The sequence below is a fragment of the Neltuma alba genome, unplaced genomic scaffold (assembly GCF_004799145.2).
Source record: "Neltuma alba isolate B1F8T4 unplaced genomic scaffold, ASM479914v2 tig00011122_pilon, whole genome shotgun sequence".
Lineage (NCBI taxonomy): Eukaryota > Viridiplantae > Streptophyta > Magnoliopsida > Fabales > Fabaceae > Neltuma > Neltuma alba.
In genome coordinates this window covers 119,542-134,906 of record NW_021635859.1, presented here as the reverse complement: position 1 = coordinate 134,906, position 15,365 = coordinate 119,542, and the positions used below count along the sequence as shown (strand labels likewise).

The window sequence follows — 15,365 nt, the reverse complement described above, 5'->3', positions numbered from 1 at the left end:
ATCCGTGAAAGGCATTGAAGTCGAAGCGATATCGATATGGAAGGAATTTAGCAGTTGAAAACTTGAAACGAAAGCGTTCTCTTCAAGGTACCACAGAGTGCTCAAAATAAAAACCCCGTCCTTCTTCTCGTTTTCCCAGTAGGAGTGGTGGTATCTTGTAAATCCTGAGGCGGGTTTGGAAGAAAATGATAGATACCACAATAATGAAGAGAGAGAGGGAAAAAGATGGGGTCGCTTTCACTCATTTGTCTGCTAGTGTGTGGTGCGAATGTTGGAAGCATGGAAGCAAAGCAAAGGCCGAGAATGGCGGCAACCCCATCCCTCTATCATCGTAAATCCCCACTTCAACCCCCCCTTACGCTTTCTCCATTCCTTCCCCCAACCACTACCAATACCACAGAGAGAGAGAGAGAGAGAGAGAGAGGTTAGTCGTACCTGTTGTTATTACTTCTATTAGCACTGTTACAACAGGATAAGTTTGCTTGCCTCAAAAGTTGGGTCTAGCTAGCGCGTGGTTTCCTATTCGGGAAGACTTGTGCTGTGCGGGTGAATCTGGCGTTTAAGACAAGGAAGAGTGTTTGTTGAAGCATTCCCCTAGTGAGAGAGGAGCGAAAGATGATGAAGATGGTTCCTCATAATCACCACCACCGTCCATTATCGCCATTTGATAACGATTCCTGTGCGGAGGGTGGTGATGGCGATGGCCCCACCACAACTTGTTCTGTGTCTATGTATAATATGACTCATCATCATCATAATATAAACGATGCTGTTAGTGGAGTTTCTGCTTCTCCTGCTGTCTCTGCAGCAGCTATTCATAGTGGGGGTTCTGCCGTAAGAACTTTGCAGCCTTTTTACATTTCCACTCGCCCTGCCTTCAAATCCCCAGGTTTGTGTTCATTTCATTCTAGTCAATGCTCACTACTGCTTATTTATTTGGGGTTTCTTGCTGTATTCTTTAGTGGGAAAATAGAAGAAAGAGAAAAGAAAAGGATGAGAGTCAGAAGAGAGAGAAGAAGAGAGATGAGGTTGCTGCTGTGTCTGAGACTCTGAAAATGCGTTGTGTGTGTTTTGGTTGTGATTGTACATAGGGGCGATGGCGGCTTCATTAGGATTCCCTTTCACAAATGCGCAATGGAAGGAGCTTGAAAGGCAAGCTATGATTTACAAGTACATGATGGCTTCTGTTCCTGTTCCTCCTAATCTCCTCATCCCCACCGCTCTCACGTCTGCTTCTTGCTCTCCCTGTATGACCCTCTCTCTCTCACTATTTGTGTCTCTGTGTCTTGTTATTTCCTACATCTTTGCCCCTCTGTCTCTCCCTTTCGTTATGCTTTTTTCTGCTGTCTTCATTGTATGCAATATCTGAAAATTTTTATCTTTGCCCATTTTCTCTCTCCAAATTCAACTTCTTTCCACTCTTTTTCTTTCTTTATCTGGGACGGAAATGATGTCGGTTCAGTCTGTCTTATCAGCAACTTTTTTTTTTTGGCCTTTTCTCATGAGCAGTCGATAGTGGTTTTAATCTGCGGCTGTCTAGTAGCAGCACTGATCCAGAGCCGGGGAGGTGCAGGAGAACAGATGGGAAAAAATGGAGATGTTCCAGAGATGTGGCTCCTAACCACAAGTACTGTGAGCGTCATATGCACAGAGGTCGTCCCCGTTCAAGAAAGCCTGTGGAAGTTCAAACAACCGACGGCGCCACCACCGACAACAACCAGCAACAGAAAAGGGCTCGCCAAGATTTTCATCATCCTTATCCTACATCTGCAGTTACTGTGGCTGTTTCTCCTCCCACGATTACAAACTTTGGGTCTTCTTCTCTGTTTCTTCAGTCTCCCACCAGTCAGACATTTCACGAACCCTACCATTATGGTGTCAAAGCCTCCAGTTTTGGATCTTTGGCCTCTGTGCCATCTGATAGCCAACCCAGGTGGGCTTACTTGAACTTTTTACTTAGGTTACTGTTAAATATTTTTGGTGATAGGTTGATTGATTCTTGCTGCGGCCCGGGGTCTTGCCATCCGGCACCTCTGTGTGGTTGGTCAGGAATTCTAAGGGAAAGAAATTTATAAAAGTTACCTTTTTTTTGTCCTCGTAAAGAACCTGAATGTGAGCCATTGATCTTTAATCCTTTACTATATATTTGCGTGTATCCTGTACAAAAAAGAAATGTTTGAAGTTAACTGTCTTATTCCTTGTTCTGAGTCGAAGACGCAGAGAAAAGGCTGTATTTGATGTTGTTCTGTTGCAATAGACTTGACTTGACTGCTGTTACTTACCCGGTGATTTAAACATGTGCAATGAAGGGGCTTGGACTGGATGCTGAAGGGAGATCCCATTTCCACGGCTGCTTCTGATCTAGAATGGCAGCCTCTGATGCAAGCTAAAGCTGATCTGATTAAACAGAGTGCCTGCAACAACAACAACAACGCCACCATATCTAGTTCAAGTTACGAAGACGCTCTGTACCTCAGTTCCTTTGCGTCTTTGAACTCAGGACTAGACCAACAAAACAGACGTTGCTCTCTGTTCCTGAATCCTCTCCTTCCCATGGAGAATCCCGAGCCCCAGAAACCCAGGAGATTCATTGACGCTTGGTCTAATGCTGAAACGGTGGAAAATAATAATGGCAACGCCAGCAAAAGCCCTGTTTCGTCAGATGCTAAACTATCCCTTTCTTCTCTTGATCTATCAATGGGTGGTGGTTCTGTGGTGGATGCGGAAATGGGTTCTATTCATATGGGTTTAGGCCTAATGGAGCCCAATGGAAACACAGAAAATGGCAACAAAACCCATCTTTCTAATTGGCTCACTCCTGCTGCAACGTGGGCGGGTTCCACACCTGGGGGGCCCCTAGCTGAGGTTCTAAGGCCAAGCACTGTGGCTCCGGCCACCGAGGGGGCATCCAACCCGCCGTCTCCGGTCATAACAAATGCCGAATCTGGCAGTCCCCTGGCAACAATGGTGTCATCTCCATCTGGGGTTTTGCAGAAAACGCTGGGATCCATGTCTGATTGTAGTACCAATAGTAGCCCAACAGTGGCGTCTCCAAGGGCCAATTCTGAGTTTGCCTTGCTCTTGTTCAATAAAGCAATTTAGGCCTTTTAGTTGAAGTTCTTAATTTGGGATGATATCAAATATTATGTAATCTTGATTTGTTTGGATATTTAGGTAGCATAAAGATTTTCTGGGTGTTTTGTATACTCAATCTGCAACTTGTGCTCGTGTTAATGTGAAGAAAGCTGTGTTCGGTTTTTTCTGGTCGGGATGATATCTGTTAGCGGACTGTTCTGTGGGGTTGTTTTTGGTTAGGGTCCGGTCCGGGGGCCCTGTCAGTAGACTGGGTCAATTTGCTGTTTCATCCCCCCGCCTCATGGAAAGTTATCTCCCGCAATATTTTCGCTTCTCAGTTTTCTTTTTTTGGCCCCCACTATTACGAATTACCAATTAGCTAATCCAAGCATCGAATCTTCTTTCCTTCTCTGGCTAACCCAAGCCTTTAAACTCTGTTCTAAATGTGGTAACTAGATTATTGCTCGTTACTTGCAATGTAAACGTGTCACTTCTTAAGGCCATTGGGTAATACGTGTCAACCTTGACAGCGGGGTTGGATATATTGAAATCTGCAAACAGTTCTCTCCGTCGCTTTTGTTCTTTATCTTTTGCACGAAACCAAAGAAGTGGCCACAGACGGGGCGTGTCAAGGACTTGGTACCTGTGGTGCTGCCAATGGCCAAAGGAGAGAAGGGTACGTTGCAATTTCAATTCTTTTAATGGAGCTACTGCCATTTCTTTTTTACTTGGTTATTTCCAGGGAGACACAAACTATCCCTAACAGCTTCAAATTGGGTGATCAATTCATGCCCAAGGCCAAGCCTCTAGAAAATTAGATGCCCTGTTCTAGGAGAATCACGAGGGTCCCATCATCCTCGTAAATTTACCAAAAAAAAAAAAGGTATCAAGGAAGCTCGAGACCCCCATTTTCTTGAAATTTTGAAATTATTAATATCAATGTTGATCATGCCGCACGTTTTTGCACCCGCACAATGCTCCATTCCCGAATATGAGTAATTTATTCGTGATGTTGGGAACACAAATGGTTTAAAATACTCTCCCATGAGCATGAGGGAGATGATAACTATTGGGAGTTGCGTTGTAATAGTATCCGTCTAATAGTTTGAGGAAATTAAAGTAAACCAAGGCTTATATTTTAATTATTTCTGGTCTGCAGATGATGAAATCAATAATTTTGACCCATGCTTCATGCTTGTTATCTCTTTTTCCTCCCCATAAAACCTTTCTTGAAAACTGCGGATTAAAGAGCCCGTTAAGGCATAAGTTTAGCAACGCTATATGCCTAAAGTTGGAACCAATACCATCTTCTGCAAAAGGCTGTAAAAGAGGAATATGAATGCGAACACAAAAATACCCCACCTCCATCCTCATTTAACAAGATAAGAGCCAAAAAAGAAAAAGATTCTATTGACCCTGTTCTTTTCTAGTCGCTGAATGGGTCTCCATACTATAGAGGAACAGAGCATCCTCCTTTGCACCTCCACATTTATTGCCATCAACCTTCAACCTTGCTTTGCTTGTTGGACGATGTGATGCCATTGAAGACAGATTAATGCTAGTTAACTAAGTAAAGAAAATTTTCCTGAACTGCTAAATTGAGAAATTAGCTGTCTGCTTAAGGTTCTACATTTTGAGCTAAACAATGTTGGACAAAGAAATACTATTTTAATCAAATATTTGAGCTTTATAGTGTTGCTGCTTTTGTGGGCTTGAAGTCCTCTGCCTGGGTGCACTCAATGAGCGAAGTCGAGCCTTGGCAGAAGCAGTGGCAGCCATATAGTTAGGCACTGAACCATCATGCATTGAATATATGGACTTGGTGGTGCAACGAGGACCACTAGCTGAATGCACCTGAAGATGCTGCTTCGTCTTTCTTGGTGATGAGGCTTCACACTGGGCTTTATGCACCGGTGAAGACAAAGGAAGGGTATGGCTTCTAAGTGAAGAATTGAACTGAGGCTTATACCCACAAGATGATGACCTCGTGGCATTGGAGTAGGGTCTAAATGTGTCTATTTCAACTATTTTAATAGGGTCTCTTTGATCACACGAAGCTCTACCTGTACTCTCTCTGTTCAAGCTTCTTCTTCTTCCTGTCCATGGATCAGACCATCTAGAGACTTCCTCAGCCTCTCCCTCACTCGCGCTGGGCTCCCCGCGAGTTCTCCATATCTAGTGTCATACACACATATATATAGCAAGAAATTAGCTGGTGTTGTGACACTGAGGATTTGTGAGATTAAGAAACTTAAAAGTAAGGTTCATGAAATTGGCTAACCTGTTGAGAGAAAGCATCAACCAGAGCTTCTTCACGTTTCCAGGCAACTTCCTTCTTTTTCTTAAGAGAAGCTCGAATCTTGTCAACGGTTTGTGCTTCATCATCTCTACACTGCACAAGTTAAACAGTAAATAAATCATCAGATAGAGAAGGGGCGTCTTTAAGAACACATGCAAGATTGAAAGATAATAACACATACAATGGACTTGCTGTCAACTAAATGTGATCCCCATATATTATTAGAGGAATCACAGTCACTTAGTCTGGAATCAGTGCTTCCATGTTGAGAAATCCTCCTAGCTCGTTGTTCACATAGCCGAATTTGAACTCGAACAAGGGCTTGCATGCACTGAAGGGTAAATTTCGCTCTCTGGCGGACATTATGACCTCTCACTAATGCCTGCAGCTTTACTAACCCTTTAAGTGCCCTAAGTGCTCTTCTCGCCTTTCATATGCAAATCAAAACGCACAACAATGAGCCCTCATTCTCAGAGATATCTAGCGATCCACAAAAAAGTAAAGCTTGCTATTTACCAGATAACCTCTGAAGGCTGTTTGAATAGTCGTGGCAGCATGGTGGCGTCTGACAAAGATGGACGACCTTGCAACCCGTACAGCCTCCACGGCTGCCTGAGCAGATGCTACGGCTGCCTGAGCAGCCGCTGTAGTTGCCATGGCTACTGCAATTGCGTGCCTTTGCGGATCAGCGTCAACTACTTCAGAAACATTACTACTTGTTGCTGTAATATCACCAGTAGTGGTTTTAGTTCTTTCCTCAGAAAGCTGAGTGACTACTGTTTCTTGACCCAACGGCTTCCTGAAAATCCATCTTCGCTTTCCCCTCCTCTGCATTATACATAGAGACGCAAACGAAATCATCCACTTTGGTTCGTACTTACTCAGTTATTACAGCGTATGCAGAAAGTAGAAAGGGCACAAAAGCATAAGAGTGTTTGAGGTTGTACCTTTTCCTCCTCCTCCTCCTGTTCGGGTTCTTCTCTTCTCCTGCTACTGCTTCTCTTATCGGTTTCTTTTGTTGGGGACCGGAAAGCCCTTTTAACTGCAGTCAACCAAGAGCTTGCTCCTGCCTTCCCCATGAAAAATAAAACAGCCTCACCAAAATCTATATCTGCATATATATATATATATATATATATAAATTGGGCTGAACCAATTCTTTTGCTGCTTCTCTGGCTTTGATGAGTAGTTGGTTTCTTTAAATGCAACATGCAGGGAGATCAGAATGATGAGGGTAAAAAACAAATGATATTAGTCGTTGCTTTTGATAACTGAAATAAAGTCAGTCTGCGGCATGTGGGTTATAGCCAGTCCATGCATTTGGGAACAGCGGCGCCCTGCATTATTATGTATGCATACATAAGGTTTTTATCACTTTTGCAGTAAATAATGCTTAAAACTTTGGTGTTTTCTGTGGCGTGTTTGATAATGGTGCTTTGTGCCAGTGGTTCGAGACAAGCTTCAAAGTGAGAAAGTACTCTCGAAAACGCAGAAAGCTGAAATGCTCACAGAAGGAAAGAGAGGGGAGGTGTAGTTTATTCTATTCCGCTTTCAAGAAATTAAGGATAGTCATTAACGATCCAAGTAACCTAATACTCTCTCTCTCTCTCTCTCTCTCTCTCTCACACACACACACACACAACCGTGCACACATATAATCACTGTATTCTAGATTATTTAAGACGTTTGCGTATATAAATGATCAATAAATTTTAAAACTTTAATGTTCATGATATATAATATATAAATATTTATAAATAGAGTAAGTAAGAAATTTTTGTAAATACTGACGATCCTTAATGCTATCAAAGTAATCCAAGTGGAAGAGTTGAAGGTTGGACGATAACTGCATGAGATCCAGAAGCGTTTTTATTTACGACAAAGACACTGACAGTTGATACAGTCAATATATCCTCCTCCAAACAGGAAACTTTTGTTGGCGGAAACTTTATTTTTGATTCGTAATAATTGGAAGATACGGCAGGGCCTTGGACCAGTCAAACTTCATTGGATTCTCCGCCCAGGTTTTCTTTCTCTGACGTGGCCACTAAGTAGTAGTGAGCAAGCTTTCATATTTATTTGCTGGCGAGTTCATGACAAGTGATAGAGCTTCCAGTGAAACATCAGCGTACGTACAAACGAAACATGATGAAAACCGATGCGTGCGTTGTACAAGAAAGCCACAGCCATAATTGAATCCTGAGTTATTATATGTGCTTTTAACTTTTACACATGTTTGTGATTCATATAGCCAGCAGAGCCTGCCTGATTGCCTGTAATTTTTTTGAGGCCTCTCTTGCGGTCAAGCGTTCTGTGGCCACTTCAGCAGCACAAGCCAAGCCAACTCTTATCACTTCGGCCACACACTTCTCTGCTTTGCGCTGGCACAATGTGAAACTAGAACTATTATAGCTGTCACTAGTGCTGCCTTCACTATGAAAACCAGGGCTTGGTGAGCTTTGTGTTGTTGACCATTCAAAATCGTTAAAAAGCTTTGGATCAACTGCATTCAGTATTTGTTTCTCGTCCATGGCTGACACAAACTCTTCTAGACATAAACCTTCCTTGAACATCTCATCAGTTGGCTTCTTTCCCATGAACATCTCGAGCAGTAAAATCCCAAAACTATAGACATCTCCGGCGGTCGATGCCTTGCCACCCAGACCGTATTCTGAAGCAAGTTACAAGAACGTTAGAAAATTTGAAGGACGTTAGATCATTGTTTTTAGATAAAATATTACGATGATGGTTTCCTCGTACCTGGTGGAATATAGCCGACGGTACCCTTCAGTCCTAGAGTGACAGACTCCAGTGAATCCTGTGAAAGAAGCCTTGCAAGTCCAAAATCTCCAAGATGGGCTACCATAGTTTCATCTAACAAGACATTACCAGGTTTCAGATCGCAGTGGACTACTGGTGGGTCACAGTCATGGTGTAAATAGTCCATGGCGTTAGCAATATCTAAGGCAATATTCAATCTCTGCAAGAAAGTCAAGGAGGACCCTGATTCTTCGTCCACTGGGTACAACCATGTGTCCAAACTACCGTTGGTCATGAATTGCATAACCAAAGCTTTAAAGTCATCACCTTTGTAATCAATACCCGAACAAGAAGTGATGAGCTTCACGAGGTTCCTATGCCTGACGTTCTTCAAAGCTTCACACTCTGCAACGAAACTCTGGGAAGCCTCGCTTAGTTTCAAGTCGAGTACTTTCACGGCAAGAGTAGTTTCACTGTGGCTGATGCTGAAAAGACCCTTGTAGACGGAGCCAAACCCCCCGTTTCCTATCAGGTTTTCAGATGCAAAATTGTTTGTGGCAGTTCGAATATCCGAAAAGGATATATGTTGAGGAAATCCCTTCAGAGGGGACATTGAAGAACATGTTTCATCATCCTTCTTTCGAAAACATTTCATCCACACTAAGCAAATGGAGACGCATAAAATAGAGGCACTTGTAAGTGCAAGTATAAGAGGGAGTAAAAATCTAGTGTGCGTTTTACCTTTGACACAGAAAGTGATTCTCAATCTTTCCGCAACTTCTTTGTTAGGACTGCAAAGCTTGCCGTTTCCTTGCAGGGTAACCTGGGTGAGGTTCGTAAAAACACCTTTCTTGGGAACTTCCCCTTCCAAATGGTTAAAAGACAAATTCAACTTCACCATGGGGCGAAGCTTTTCCAAAGTCGATGGGATGGGACCTGTGAGGTTGTTTGAAGATAAATCCAATGTTTCCAATGACGTTAAGTTCCCCAAAGTACTCGGTATTGGACCACTAAAGTTGTTTCTTGCTAATTGAAGCATCAGCAAGCTTGTGCAACCATCTATTTCTTCGGGAATATATCCGGTCATGAGATTGTTAGACAAGTCCAAGAACTGAAGTTGCTGCATGGAGCTCACTTCAAAAGGGAGGGATCCGTGTAGGGTATTCCCTGCCAAGGACAAGGTGGTTAAGCTAGAAAGCGTAGAAATGCCCTCTGGTATGGTCCCATGAAGGTTGTTCATTTGAAGATTCAAATAGTTCAACCTTTGACACTGTACAATGCTGGAGGGAATTTTGCCAAACAACTTGTTATTGTGCAATGCAAGGGTAGATAGTTGAGTCAAATTGCCAAACATGTCTGGGATTTCTCCAGATAACTTGTTTTTGTACAAAAGAAGTCTCTCCAGTTTGTTTAATGCTCCCACGTCTCTTGGTATCTCTCCAGTGAAATGATTTACTTCAAAAGATAGGGACACAAGGTTTTGAAATTTTCCTATGTCCTGAGGGATGCTTCCGCTGAATAAGTTATGGGATACACAAAATTGTTCTAGAATGGTTGAAAGATTTGCTACGGATTTTGGAAGCTCCCCAGCTAACTGATTAGAGTCGATCATCAGAATTTTCAGCGTCGGGCTATTTCTCAGGGAATCAAAGAACTCAGAATTTTTTGATGTTCCAGAAGAGAGTTGATTGTTGCTAAGAATTAGCCTGGTGAGATTGCTCATGTTGCTGAACAAGGGAAGGTCTCCATGAAATTCATTGTGAGAAAGATCAATTTCTTGGAGATGTGAAGCATTGGATATGGAATTAGGAATCACACCGCCAAATGCATTGTTTGCCAGATAGAAACCTCTGAGATTTGGAAGAGAACGGCCTATATGTTGTGGTAATTTTCCTGAAAGATGATTTTGTGTTACAGATAAGAAGGTCAACGAAGAGATGTTGAAGATAGAAATCGGGAAATCCCCGGAGAAATAATTCTCAGAGAGTTGAAGATGAGAAAGATTATGAAGATTGCCCAAATCGCTTGGAATCTCTCCAGAGAGATGGTTTCTTGCCAGGGAAAGATTATAGAGAGAGGAAAAGTTTCCAAATTCAGGAGGGATTTGACCAGTGAGATTATTCAAAGAGAAGTCTAGAACTTGAAGGTGGCGTAGAAGGGATAATTGGGAAGGAAGTGTGCCACTGAGATTGTTTGCAGCTAAGTTAATCACATTAAGAAGAGAAAGATTTGAGAGCTCCAAAGGAAGATGGCCCTGGAATGCATTATTGGAAAGATCAAGTGATTGTAAAGAACTGAGGTTAAAGAGTGAAGAAGGTAGATTACCAGAAAGGCCTAGTCCTGGGAGACTAAGAGATTGAACTCTGTTGGTGTTTTTGGAGCAGGAAACTCCATGCCAAGAGCAGATAGAGGAATTAGAATTCCAACTAGAAAGAGAATCCTTTGTGTCAGCGACTTGGGATTTGAATGAAAGAAGGGCATCTTTGTCATCACAGAGGATGTGATGGAAGTAAAGTTGGAGGAAAAGGAGAAATAATGCGAGAGGAATATGAAATGTCTTCTTCATGGGTACAAGCTAAGCTTCAGATTCTGCATGGCTCATCAATGGCGGAGAGAATGCAGATATTTATGGATGAAACAGGGCTCTGACTTAGTTATGGATCACATTAACGTATACTAATAACCCCAATCATCACTTTTGTCCCCTGCCTCGTTTGTGGTCAAATGTATTATTCTACTTCTTCTTCAGATTATATATATATATATATATATATATATATATATGAATCCTATTTTTAGCCTACTTTGACCCAAAATTTAAGTCCAGTTTAATAACATGTAAGAGTGTTTAATATTTTTTTCTATGTTATCCTTATATACACTTAAGCTTTATATATAATTAGTGCAGTATTGGCTTTTCACAATAGTGTATTTAAAGAATTTTATAAATTTTTTAATATATTTAATAAAATAACGTGTTTTTAACTACTCTATTTTTTTTCTCTACATATGATAGTCAAATAGAAAGAGTACAAGTAGAGTATTTGAAGGTGACACCAGTGACTTCCAGAAGTGGCGGAAATTTCTGAAATAATGAGATCAATGAAAAATAATGGAACTAAAGAACCAATATTCAAATTCAATAATAGGTGCTTATAATAAAGACAGATGTAGTACAGTTGACACGAGAGATTTTCAAATTGAGAGTAGACCAGCAAGCAAATGATAGAATATGATAAAATATTAACTTAATAATGGCGTATAGTTTGGATTGAATATATATACTCCTCCGATCCTTAATATAAGACTCATTTAACTAATTTGATTAGATTAAACAAGTTAGATAAGTTAGTTAATTATAAAAAATGTGACACGTTTTTCCTAAAACACCATAATCATTTTTTTTAATACCCCATCTCCTTCTTCTACTTAATTATGATTGAGGGAGTATCCATGGGGGTAATTTAGAGAAAATTGATAAATATGAGAAATAGATCTTATATTTAGACCAAAACCAACTCAACAATTAGGTCCTATATAAAGACCGGAGGAGTATTTGGTCACAGTAGTTGAGTAGTTTTCATAAAGACCAAGTCAGGCATTGACGTTGATGAATAATTATGTCAAAGTAAACGTAGTTTGGTGCGGAATTCCTCATTTTGACTAATCAAATAATCAAGAATAGAAATAAAAACCGTCAAGTATTATTAGTTCAAAGTAAAATGTCCAAATAAAAAAAAATCATCAAATATCATCAATTTTGTAATAGCATCTGGTGTGGAATTGGTCTCATTTTGACTAATAATGAATCAAGTATAGAAATAACGCGTTTTCCTGATGATATGGGAGTGTCCACAAATATATAGCCCACAAGCATGTGTGGATCCTCATGATTAATGATCATGAATATGAAGAGCAGGAACATGATGTGGTCGTCGTCATTTTCTTCTGTTCTGGCAATAACGCTCTTCTTACTCCTCCTCTTCTGCAACCATCTCCTGGTTTCTGCTAATCCCAAACTTGGTTCGTACTCCTTTATTTATTCATCCATGACATCAAATAACAGTCTTTTTGTTAATTAGTTAGTTAACTAACGGTGAATATATATATATATATATATATATATGAATGGTGGCAGGACGAAAACTCTCACAGGTTCCCGATCCGGCTGGATCGTACAAGGTTTACCCAGGTGGAGGAGGATACCCAAGTCCGTAGCCATCTAGCAGCAGTCACTATATATGGCGAATTATTAATTAATAAAGTGAGATCCCATTTGTCTTGAAATGTAAGACTCATTTTGTAGTGTAAATTATACTATAAAATGTTTTATATTTAGGATTGGAGGAGTTCCGTATTATTAGATGAATGTTAGTTTTCATTATCTATATATCTTCTTTTACCCCCCCCTCTCTCTCTCTGGGAAATTCTGTATTAGGGTAAGATGCAAAAAGTGATTGGTACTTGAACACACAGAAATACTTTTAAAAACCACTTTTCTGTAAATCAAGATAAACTTTTCTATATATTTACTTCATATATTATAAGATCACCTTTAAAGTCATGGTTTAGTTTTTACTCAAACACACACTTGCTCAAAAATTTAGATATGGTTGGCGCAGATATATGTTGTCATGTTTCTTTGACGTGTAGCCGTTGTGTGTTTCTTTGACGTGGCGCAGATATAGTTTGTTCAATCACAGGGTCAAAATTACTAAATGAATGCTTAAATAAATTTTAAGGAACCACACGGTTTTGGCATTTAAAATTGATTACGGAGTTCATCCAAACAGGCATGGTGAATTTTATAATTTTGGTGAACAGTACGGGGCCTAAGCCCATCTCATTGCTCAAAAATAACCCGTAGTTGAGCAACCCTACAATGTCCCTGTACAACAAGCTACTCACTTCTGCAGCCAAAAAAAAAAAGATCCTCTTTCAAAAACATTTAAAACCTTACTCATCTCTAAGCTAACATTGGCAAGGCATTCTGCACAGATATTGCCTTTCCTGTAAACATGTTGAAAGCTCACCTGCTCAAACATATCTGACTCAACATTTATATTTTTTAGCAAACTAGAATCAGCCTCTCTATCATCTAAAAACCTATGCAAGATATTTATAAGAGAAATGGAATCACAATCAACAATCAAACACTTAATACCAGATTCACTGGCAATTCGATCTTAAACCTGTGATGACTCCCCAAATTTCAGCCTTTACAGCAGAGCATGAGCCCCGCTTCTTGGAGAAATCTTTGAGCCATCTTCCATTGCAATCATAAATAATCAGGCCGCCACAGCCTGCAAAAGTATTTGATCCCCTACCTGCTCTGCATCCATCCCACCCTTGGCATCTCCCATCTAATATTCCTCTCCAAAACCAGCAAAGTTTCGTTTACATAATGATTATAATAAGCATGTTGGGGTTCTCTGCCCATCTAAACCCATCTTCAAACATACTCCTATTCCTCCAACTTCATGACAGCCAACAAGTAAAGCCACACACAATCACTTTCCTTTCTCTCTCTTCTAAGGGTGTGTTTGGTATGAGGGATTTGGGTGGGAGGGAGGGGAGGGAAGGGAAGGGATTTTAATGATTTCCCCTTGTTTGGCAACACACAAATTTTAGGAGGGGACAGAAAATTTTTTAAAATTTCCCTCCCTTCCCTTCCTCACCTCCCCTCCAAAATTGGGAGGATTTGGAGGGAAAGGGCAATATTTTGTTATATTATGACCATTATGCCTATATTTTGTCATGTTATGACCATTATGTCTATATTTTGTCATGTTATGACCATTATACCCACGCCTTAAATAAAATAAGAGCAAAATTGTCCATATTAAAATATTTTTCCCTCCCCTCCCCTCTTTTTTTATAAATTCAAACAAGATAATATTAAAATCCTTCCCCTCCCCTCCCCTCCCCTTCCTTCCATTAAACTCCCTCCCCTCCCCTCCCTCTCATTGAGCCAAACATACCCTTAAAGACCACCTGAACCAGTCTTTATCACCAAAGATATAAAAATCTTAATTTAAATCAGATTCGTCCAAGTGATTCCATACCCTTCTTGCAATGCTACAATCTCTCAGAACATTCATAAGAGACTCTTCCTCGTTATTGCACCTGTAACAGAGAGCATTTCCACCCAACATATGGTAAATTTTATTTTAATGCATAATATTCATTTAAATAATCTTTTATTTTTGAAAAATAGAAACATAATATAAATGAATAAGTTGCAGAATTTAAATATAAATAACCATAGAAGATCCAGATCGGAAAAAAATTATAAAAACCAGCATAATTTCTTTTAACATTAGAGTCTGTGCAAATGCCAATCTGAGGATGTAATAAAACTAATAATTATAATTGTTTCACAACAAAAGGAAAAATTTCCCTCTGGCTACAACAAAGTCACACATCAAATCTCATAGGTTTTGGACGCATGCGATCACCTACAATACTTTCAAAGTTTTTCCACTGTTTATCTATAATTATCATTAACACATGACTTTTACAAAATTTATCCAAAACTAAATTCACGCAGGCAACAAGCCTAGAGATAGAACAATCTCAGTGTCATTCAAATAGCTCTAAAAAGCTATAGAAGAGAGCACTACCACACAGATAAGCTCGCTAACAATATTAAAATAAATATAATGTGTTCGTGTTTCTTTTTTTTTTGCCCCTCGTCCATATGTACATTCTTTGAATAACCTTCAACTCTGTCTAATTTGATGGAACTGAGAACAACGTATTTTTTAAAATGTAAATTGTTCCTTGACTAGGGACATGATCATGTCGGTGGGAAATTAAAGCGATCTCCACCACATAAAATCATTGTTGATAGGTAAAGCGAGTCTATAAATAGCAGTTATTATGTTGATTTAATGCCCTCACAACACTGAGCATGGGAGTGATGAAGAAGATGAAGTCATTTACTTGTGATTAATGTACTGATTCAACAAAAGCTAGAATTTAGGAATCTAAAGCTTACTATTCACTCTACAAAAAAGGAAGGAAAGAAAGAAAGCTTACTATACCAATGTTAAGAGCTTCTCACATCTTTAGGAAGCAAGTCTATCGTCTTAAAGCAAGCATCAACATTATATGTGTGTGTAATGTCTAATGTCTTGTAAATATTGGCTTTTTTTAAGTACATGATAACTTACAATTGTCCCATCTAACAATATTACGATCTCTTCATTATCATCAAGAATACTTATCA

General features: G+C 39.9%; 3 protein-coding genes and 1 long non-coding RNA gene across 4 annotated transcripts; 2 read left to right on the top strand and 2 right to left on the bottom strand.

Annotated features, from left to right (window-relative positions):
- The first annotated feature begins 487 nt into the window (after positions 1 to 487).
- Positions 488 to 3,259, top strand: LOC114761450 (growth-regulating factor 7). The gene is made up of 4 exons (XM_028950816.1): positions 488 to 889; positions 1,092 to 1,247; positions 1,510 to 1,933; positions 2,310 to 3,259. Exons 1-4 carry the CDS (start codon positions 616 to 618, stop codon positions 3,100 to 3,102), a joined length of 1,647 nt encoding a protein of 548 aa, XP_028806649.1. The 5' UTR covers positions 488 to 615; the 3' UTR covers positions 3,103 to 3,259.
- A 1,459-nt stretch (positions 3,260 to 4,718) lies between these two features.
- On the bottom strand, positions 4,719 to 6,453 carry LOC114761455 (protein IQ-DOMAIN 14). Its single transcript, XM_028950822.1, has 5 exons — positions 6,322 to 6,453; positions 5,891 to 6,202; positions 5,556 to 5,801; positions 5,357 to 5,467; positions 4,719 to 5,250 (listed from the first exon to the last, which is right to left on the bottom strand). Exons 1-5 carry the CDS (start codon positions 6,451 to 6,453, stop codon positions 4,744 to 4,746), a joined length of 1,308 nt encoding a protein of 435 aa, XP_028806655.1. The 3' UTR covers positions 4,719 to 4,743.
- A 904-nt stretch (positions 6,454 to 7,357) lies between these two features.
- Positions 7,358 to 10,700, bottom strand: LOC114761454 (putative receptor-like protein kinase At3g47110). The gene is made up of 2 exons (XM_028950821.1): positions 8,135 to 10,700; positions 7,358 to 8,045 (listed from the first exon to the last, which is right to left on the bottom strand). The coding sequence occupies exons 1-2, from the start codon at positions 10,698 to 10,700 to the stop codon at positions 7,618 to 7,620; spliced, it is 2,994 nt and encodes a 997-aa protein (XP_028806654.1). The 3' UTR covers positions 7,358 to 7,617.
- Positions 10,701 to 12,015: 1,315 nt separating this feature from the next.
- On the top strand, positions 12,016 to 12,644 carry LOC114761434 (uncharacterized). The gene is made up of 2 exons (XR_003742152.1): positions 12,016 to 12,157; positions 12,273 to 12,644. It is a non-coding gene; the product is annotated as an uncharacterized LOC114761434 (long non-coding RNA).
- The last annotated feature ends 2,721 nt before the right edge of the window (positions 12,645 to 15,365 follow it).

What these genes read in the sequence shown, in the direction of transcription:
- LOC114761450 (XM_028950816.1), top strand. Translation starts at nt 616, where the DNA reads ATGATGAAGATGGTTCCTCATAATCACCACCACCGTCCATTATCGCCA. An exon ending in GTCTGCTTCTTGCTCTCCCT is followed by an intron (nt 1,248 to 1,509) that starts GTATGACCCTCT and finishes TCTCATGAGCAG; the next exon opens with TCGATAGTGGTTTTAATCTG. An exon ending in CCATCTGATAGCCAACCCAG is followed by an intron (nt 1,934 to 2,309) that starts GTGGGCTTACTT and finishes TGTGCAATGAAG; the next exon opens with GGGCTTGGACTGGATGCTGA.
- LOC114761455 (XM_028950822.1), bottom strand. Translation starts at nt 6,453, where the DNA reads ATGGGGAAGGCAGGAGCAAGCTCTTGGTTGACTGCAGTTAAAAGGGCT. An exon ending in CAGCCTTCAGAGGTTATCTG is followed by an intron (nt 5,802 to 5,890) that starts GTAAATAGCAAG and finishes TGCATATGAAAG; the next exon opens with GCGAGAAGAGCACTTAGGGC. An exon ending in TAGTTGACAGCAAGTCCATT is followed by an intron (nt 5,468 to 5,555) that starts GTATGTGTTATT and finishes TAACTTGTGCAG; the next exon opens with TGTAGAGATGATGAAGCACA.
- LOC114761454 (XM_028950821.1), bottom strand. Translation starts at nt 10,700, where the DNA reads ATGAAGAAGACATTTCATATTCCTCTCGCATTATTTCTCCTTTTCCTC. An exon ending in CGTCGGCTATATTCCACCAG is followed by an intron (nt 8,046 to 8,134) that starts GTACGAGGAAAC and finishes AACTTGCTTCAG; the next exon opens with AATACGGTCTGGGTGGCAAG.